The sequence below is a fragment of the Carcharhinus amblyrhynchos genome, chromosome 14 (genome assembly GCF_965287045.1).
Source record: "Carcharhinus amblyrhynchos chromosome 14, sCarAmb.v2.hapA, whole genome shotgun sequence".
Classification (NCBI taxonomy): Eukaryota; Metazoa; Chordata; class Chondrichthyes; order Carcharhiniformes; family Carcharhinidae; genus Carcharhinus; species Carcharhinus amblyrhynchos.
The window spans coordinates 4,556,287-4,564,478 of record NC_137337.1 but is presented as its reverse complement, the minus strand read 5'-3'; the positions used below and the strand labels follow the sequence as shown (position 1 = coordinate 4,564,478).

Sequence of the window (8,192 nt, the reverse complement as noted above, 5' to 3'; positions counted from 1 at the left end):
AGTATCATTTTCAACTCCTTAGATATTAAAACAGTAGTTGCAAGACCTGGACAACGTTCAGGCTTGAGCTGATGTGTGGTCCAAATGTTACTTGCCATCTAAGTGTCAGGTAATAAATAACTCCAACAAGAGAGAATCTAGCCATCTTCCCTTATGTTCAATGCTATTACCATTGCAGAATCCCCCAGTATCAACAGCCTGGGAGTTACCATTGACCAGAAACTGGGCTGGATTAGCATATAGATAATATGACAACAAAAGCAAGGAATAACTCACCTGATTCTTCAAAGCCTATCATCTACATGGCACAAATTGATAGTGTGATGGAATACTCTTCACCCACTGGATGAGTGCAGCACCAACAACACTCAAGAAGCTCAACACCATCCAAGACAAAGCAGCCCCCTTGATTAGCACCCTATTCACCCCTCTTTAACACTCACCCCTTTCACCATCAGAATATAGTGGCAGCAGTGTATAACCACCCATAAGATACTTTGTAGCAACTAACCAGGACTCTTTCGAAGGCATCTTTCAAACCAGCGATCTCTACCACCTACAGCAGTAAGGGCAGCAGACTAGGAAATACAAATCATCATTCCTTCACTGTTGTAGAGTCAAAATCCTGGACCTCCTGCACTGTGGGTGTATCACATGGACTTTAGTAATTCAAGGTGGTAGCTCACTACGACCTGATAAGGGCAATATAGTGATGGGTGTTAAGTGCTGGCCTTACCAATGGTGCTCACATTCCAAGTATGAATAAGAAAAGGGTTCCATCTCAGTGTTGGAGCAAGGTTTCAATATATTCCCATCAGGATATTACCTTAAATTGGTTAATAATTAATACTGATTTGATTCTCTACTTTACTCTGTTCTCTAACTTTAGCCTCGTGGCTTGATACTGTGCTGCATCCTATGAAAATGTTTCCCATTAGGAAATTACCTCAAGTTAAATCGGTAGATAGGAATATTGTGGACAAGAAAAATATTAACTGGAAATTTCAATATCTGATTTTATTAAATTGTTTGAAATAAATTTTATTCACACAAACTTATTTTTAAACAGAAGTTCCCAAACTTTGACAGAAAATATACACCATTTTGTAGAAATATTAACATTCCATGAAAAGACTTTCATGTTTAGAATCGTATAATCCTAACTGCTATCATTGCTTTGTACTCCTAAGTGAGTGTCCTTGAGTGATATGCATGGTCCAAAGGCTGACAGCACCCAAACTTGATCTACCATAGGAACACAACGCAGTTTCTCTCTGAATGTGTGTTTCTGGAGTAGAGTACCATAAATCTCCTAGCAAAGGGTAACATGGGTGCCTCAGTACTGATGGATAACCAGCAGTCCTGATTTCATTACTGAAGCGTTGAAACATTTCCAAAACAGCACAGTTTTTTGCTTTTTCCATTACATCTTACTGTATTTTAAGTCTCACAGAGCTAGTGATATTGGACCTGCCAATATTCCTATGAAGTAGCTTAAGAATTTTACTGTGTCTATATAAATCTCAAATACCTGCAATGCAGCAAACAGGGGGTCTGTGGTGCTCAATTACAGTCTAAGACAAACAATCTTTTTTCAATTTTCTGACCCCCCCCTAATCCTCATTTGAAGGTGATGATTCCCTTACTGGTACAGTACCCCAGGTGTCAATAGTCGCATATGACCCCCCAAATGGTGATTTTAGATCAACTATTTGACCACAGACATCTAAGGAAAGCCAGTCCATAGGAAATTTTCAAGTTAGCAAAATCATTGTTGACTGGAGTACAGCAGCTTCAAAATGGGGTTGGCAGATTTACTGGCCATTTGTGCCAATGATCAGCTGTCATTGTTTATACAGTGACCTAACAGCAGAGACCGATGCACCTGTCTGCTTCAAGTATTCGGTCGCTTTTAATATGCAAATCATAATCCTGTGGTATAATGTAGCTCCAATTATCATTTTGCCAGCATAGGTTGGAGTCTGTGCTACACTCTTTGTTCAGGTCTATTCATGGGGAGGCTCCAAAGGTTAAATGTTTTATAGTTATATTTGTGAAGCTAGGAGCAGGAGTGTAAGCCTAGCCATAGAGCTTCAGCATGATACAAGGACATCAGGGTCCAACCACATCCTGTCCACACCTAATTATGTACATATTACAGCAGCAAGAGATCACTGGGTAAAAAGTAGGAGCGAGAGCCCAGGCAGATTTATCTCCTTCATTAATCAGGTTACCAAACTCCTACTGTGACCTTGACTGAAGCTAACTAACTTAATAAAGACTGCAGAGCACACCTGACTATTCCTTATGCTTGTTTCATTCTTACATCAAACTAAGCATTTGCCTACTAAACCTCTGGGGTGCTCTCCACCCCAGTCTAACAAAGGGAACCTTTGGATGGAGGAAGCACTCAAAATTGTAACTTTTGTATAAATTACTCTCTCTCTTTTTCATGTACAGAATATCACAAAATGGTGTAGAAGACATTCTAATTCAATCATAAGGCAAGACCCCAACAGTCTCAGTAGACAGCAGTTAGTTCAACTTAGAGAACAAAACATAAACACATACATATACCCTTGCACATACAGACCAATCAACAATCCATGAAGTACAACCTCTATACACAAGTTGCAGAAATAGTAAAGGCCCAGCCTCTACTTTCTATGGCAGCTTAAAGCATCATTTTAAGTGCAGTTTCATCATCTGGATGAAAGAGAAAAAGGAACTATAGAGAGAAAAAGGAACTATAGAGAGAAAAAGCAATACCAAAATGTACCAAGTCTGTTAATTTCCAGTCTTTGGCTTACAAGAGTCTCTTCCAACATTACTTAGTACCCATCAGGATCACAGGACCTACAGTAGACAAATAATGACTACTTCTCTAACTATCTTTATGCAGGAAATGGGAGTAAATTCTGTATTCAAATAAAATATTGTGAATGGATCAAATATGGATCATGTTATGCAAGCATCTGTTGCTGCAGGTTAGTAGGCGGCTGATTAGTAGCCATGACACTTTCTTCAATGATGGGGCTGATTAGGAAGTGGGCCAGGTTATCACTGCCCTTTGAACATTTATAAAGTATAGTCTGAGGAATGGAAGCAGATTGTGAACTGACCTGCCAAATTAGACCAGGCAATGGGGAGCCAACTCAGAATGAGAAACTACAACCATTAAGACTTGTTAAATCAGCCTGAGTGTGTTTTACCTATATTATCTTATTGCACAAAATATAGAGTGATTGAGCAGTTTTGCACACCCAGCAGGGACAGCCATATTCAGCAGGAGTGCAGAGTGGAGATAGGGTTACAGCACAGACATTGATTCTCCAGTTCCTCTCCACTGGAAGTGCAGGATCACAAGATTCTCACCTTACATTGCCATCTCATTAGTCTTTGTGTTTCAATCTCAATCTTTATTTCATTATTGAGTAAACTTTTTTTTAATCTTTTTAATTTCACTTGTTTTGTATTCAATTTTGACATTAACATAATAGATTGCACTGAAGCCAATTGATGAAGCATAACCCAACTAGAAAGGTAAAATATTAGAAGCTTAATTTTTATTTATATATAGATATAATATATAAAAAGATGTAAAAAATCCTTGCTGTCATATCACTCACAGGAAGCTTCTATTGATGTTTACTTGAAACGGATATCCTACTGTGCACACATAGAAGGTCTGTGACATGCGGTGCCATTTCTCTGAATATTTGCACGTGCCCAAATGAGTTCAATGAATCTAATCAATCCTCATCAGGTTACCTCTTCTAAATCAAATAATCCAGATCGATGGAACAAAAAATTTTTCAGGTTTATACCCAGTTCATACAATTATGGAAATTGGCCATTATTGTTTGCTACAGACAAATAAACCTTGGGATTTTATCATTTAAACTGGGATGTCAGGAAAATTCCAGAATCATATTTAACTTAAAGATAAAACTCATCAATACAAAACTAGTCAGCAAAACATCAAGCAGAAGAGTAATTTTGACCCATTTGGTAACATCAACTGGAAATGTACTGGCCCAGAGATTCAAAGTCGAGATGCAGAAGGATTATCAGCCAGTATACCACCATCCAGAGAAGAATAACCAGGTACAGTAGTTGTGGATGACCAGAGGATCTTGAAGGTTCTTTATCACGAATAACAGCAGCAGCTGGGTGCCACATTGCTTCCAATACACTTGCATTGTCATGTTGTGGAATTAATCTGAGCAAAAATGAATGCCAACAGAAAATTAGTAAGTCCTGAGGTTCCTGTCATATCTCATCTGTAGAATTAAATCAGTGCTGTGATCAGAACTTGCACAAAAAAAGCTCGGGTTTTACTGCTCATCGACTATTTATTTCCTGCACTTGTTCCATCACTATGTCAGTAGATGATTTTTCTCAGATTAAGAACTCACACAGGAAGGTTTCAGTCTCTTATCACTGTACTTTGAGTGATGAGCTGCAAATGACCATGTTGTCGTATCATGCATCCCTCAGATCCTGGGCACTATCTTGTGTCGTTCTTTCTTCAGGTGTGTGACACTCAAAGTTTGTAGTACCAAATAAACGTGTTGGACTTTAACCTTGTGTTGTGAGACTTCTTACTGTGCTTACCCCAGTCGAATGTCAGCATCTCCACATCATGGCTATCTTACCAGCATGCTGTGCTGGTTGATTAGTGCGGTATGATTGCATGCAAGGTCGAAAATTGAGTTTGTACTGGGCACCAAGGCTTTAAGTGAAGGACTGTACTTATTTATTTAACCTGCAACAACCAGTGAATTCTCAAACAGGAGTTATTCTTCAACTATCCTTTGCTAAGTAGCCCAATTTAATTGAAAACACTTCCAAATCTGGTTTTTCAACATTCTTTGAAAAAAATTTGCACATTTGCCAGCGAACTCGTCAGTGCTCATACAGATCAGAAATATTTCAATTTGTTTGTTTTCAAGACATCAGCATCCACTTAGCATGGTCATCATATCAAGAGCTAGCTTGGGTGCCTAGGTTAAAGGACCAGCATATGTACACATATTTTAGTGAAACACATTCTCAAAATTGCAGTCAATCTCATCTGAAGTGATACAACAACTCTATGTACAGACCAGCAGATTAAATCACTTACTTACTTTGAAATAGTCTCCAATCAATTTGGCACAATGGCTTGTTGGAATGATAACAACAGGCTTTGGTCTGTACTAGACCAGGAGTTAACACCTGCAATACTGTCAGTATTCTTACCTTGTTCGGAGTTGTGTCTCATCTGTAACTTTTGCTTCATTCAGCAACAACAGATTCTCAGATACCTGTAGTTTGAACAGTTGAGAAAACATGTCAGCAGTAGATAATTAAATTATTTCCCTGCTCATGTAGGACATATATTTCAAAATCATGGCTCATTGTTATAATATAGACTCCTAATATTTTCAACTAACATGGAACAGTATAGGCCCTTCGGCCCTCAATGTTGTGCCGAGCTATGTCCAATCCCAAGGTCAAGCTATCCCCTCCATGTGCCTATCCAATAACCGCTTGAAAGTTCCTTAAGTGTCCGACTCCACTATCACAGCAGGCAGTCTATCCACACCCCAACCACTCTCTGAGTAAAGAATCCACCCCGAACATCGCTCCTATATCTCCCACCATGAACCTTATAGTAACATTCAAGTACAGGTGACTAGGTTGAGAGGCTAAATGGACACTGCCCTAAAGTGACTGCTATGGCCATTTTAGTGGAATCAAGCCAAAAGTTTCCTTAAATTTCATAATTATTTGACTGTCCTGCCTGTGTTGTGACATTTGATCACGGAAGTTCAATAATGGTGTTGAACTCCTTTTCAGAAGTGGGTCTGGGGAACTCCACCTCGTTCTGCTCGTTTCGGCATAAGTCAGGAAATTTATATTCCCTGCATGTGATATGGTTTCCTCTAAATTGATGTCTTTGGCATGGCCCATTGAAATCATCTCATTCCCACTCCTACATCGCATCACACTTTTTAGTCATCAAAACAGGTATACAAATACAAAAATACATTATACTTTCAAAAGTGCCATCTCACACTTACAGATTGTAAAGATAACACTCAACAGTATCAACAACAAACACGTTTTTTAAATAATGGTACCAACACCAAAGTACCATAATGGACAGCTGGTATGCATTGCAGGGCCGCAGACAACTCACAACAACAATAAACCAGCGAGTTATCAATGGACAGTATCGATGGTTAACATTGTCCTCTAACCAGTAACAAATAACTGCCCGCTTGCACTAAGAAAAGGTTTGTTGTAGGTTATCTTTGACTTTCCAGGGCATTGCCCCCATCCTCACACCCCACGGTTGACAAGAGAACCATTCCAGGGAAGTGCTTGTGTCATTAAGATAACAAGGAGGGAGGAGACTGAAAGGACCAGCAACAAGTGATGCCTTGGAAAGAGTGTCAAATAAGTTTTAAGGTAAGCTTACAAGTTTATTAAAAGAGGGAAGACATTTAAATTAAAATAGGAGTTAATCTTGGCACTCCACTCCCTCACAGCATTTAGGGTAGCATCTATCCCTTGCAGAGGGTAAGATATCCCAACAGAATGATTTATTGGGCAAACAAAAAGTATCCAGATCACAAAGTAAGGCCTACTCCAAAATCCTCCATTGGAAAACTTATTGCATGAATTAGTAACAGCTTGTATAAATATATATGTCTTTAATGTAGTAAAACCTCTTTGGGTATTCCACAGGAACATTATAGAGCAAAATATGATGCCAAACCACATAAAGCAATGGCCAAAAGAGTCAAAGAGGAGCATCTTAAAAAAGGAGAAAAGAGCGTAAAGTCAAGCTTAAAGTTAAAGTTAATTTCAGCAGCAGATAAACTGAGGCAGGAATGGAATAAGATGATGTTACAGAGGTGGATGTCAGAAACTCATCTCAGGATCATAGAATCGTTAAACAGAGAGAGACAGACAGACAGACCATTTGGCCTATGTATCTATGCTAGCTCTCTGCAAAAGTAATTCAGCTAATCCCACCCCAGCCTTTTCACCATAGCCCTGCAAATCTCTCTTCAGACAACAGTATCTGCCTCCACTGCACTCTCACTGTCAATCAGTGCATTCCAGATCTAACTACTCACTGCGTTTAAAAAATGTTTTCCTCATTGTGTCTCTGGTTCTTTTGCCAATTATTTTAAACTTGACGTTTTCTGGTTCACAAACCTTTCACCAATGGGAACAGATTTTCCCTATCTACTCCCAGACCACTCATGATTTTGACCATCATTATCAAATCTCCTCTCTTCTCAAAGGAAAACAGTCCAAACTTTGTGACTCTAACTACATAATTGGATTGTCTCATCTGCAGAACATTTCTGCATCGTCTCAGCCTAATTTTGGCCCTGTCATTATCTTCCTTGGTATAGATATTTGCAAAGTATCCTAATCATGTCCTCTGTCTCGATGTACAAATCCCATTTTTGGGCTGTAGTTAATCATGTTCCTCCTTTTATCACCATTGTACTATTTATATTCCTAAAGCAAAATTTGGGATTCCCTTTAACGTTGACTGCCAGATCCTTCTCTCTGTTTGCTGCTCTTATCTCTTTTCTCACTTCCCCTCTGGAACTTTCTATATTCAGCCTGGTTCTCAATAATAGTCACCTGACACCCATTATATGCACCCTTTTATGTTTCATATTACTCTATTTCTTACATCATCATGGACCTCTTTTGTTTTGTTTTTTTTGACCTAACCTTCGCCGTCATGGAATATACCTTGACGGTACCAAACTATTGCCTCTTTAAAGGCAGCTCATTGCCTGACAAAACTGTAACGGAACAATCTTTGCTCCCCCAGTTAATAACAGCTACGACACAAAATTACTGTCTCAAGACAGTTGACAATTGAGTCAGTAGAAAGAGAATGCTGTTTCTAGCGGGAGCAGTAAACAATAGGTTAGCTTTCCAAATATTTAAATGGAGGGCATTTTTGTTCTTATACTGAATTCAGACAAGCAGCCTGGCATTTTAGCAACAGTGGAGGAGTTGAGAAGGGTGGTTGTGAAGTGGAGCTGGGTGTCCTCAGCATAGACTTGAAAACTCATTCCCTTTTGGATGATATCATCAAGGAACAGCATATAGATGAGAAATAGCAAAGACCAAGGATTTAGGAGAACCCTTTGGGGGACACCACAGCA

General features: G+C 39.1%; 1 protein-coding gene across 2 annotated transcripts in view; it reads right to left on the bottom strand.

The window, feature by feature from the left end:
- Positions 1-999: 999 nt before the first annotated feature.
- LOC145352393 (HHIP-like protein 1) overlaps positions 1,000-8,192 on the bottom strand; it is a 229,839-nt gene continuing 222,646 nt past the window's right edge. For both annotated transcript variants that reach the window (XM_080202183.1, XM_080202182.1), the window contains 2 exons: positions 5,245-5,309; positions 1,000-4,222 (listed from right to left, as the gene is read on the bottom strand). In XM_080202183.1, coding sequence (XP_080058309.1) covers positions 4,018-4,222; positions 5,245-5,309 — 270 coding nt within the window. In that variant the 3' untranslated portion in view covers positions 1,000-4,017. The remainder of the gene's footprint in view (positions 4,223-5,244; positions 5,310-8,192) is intronic.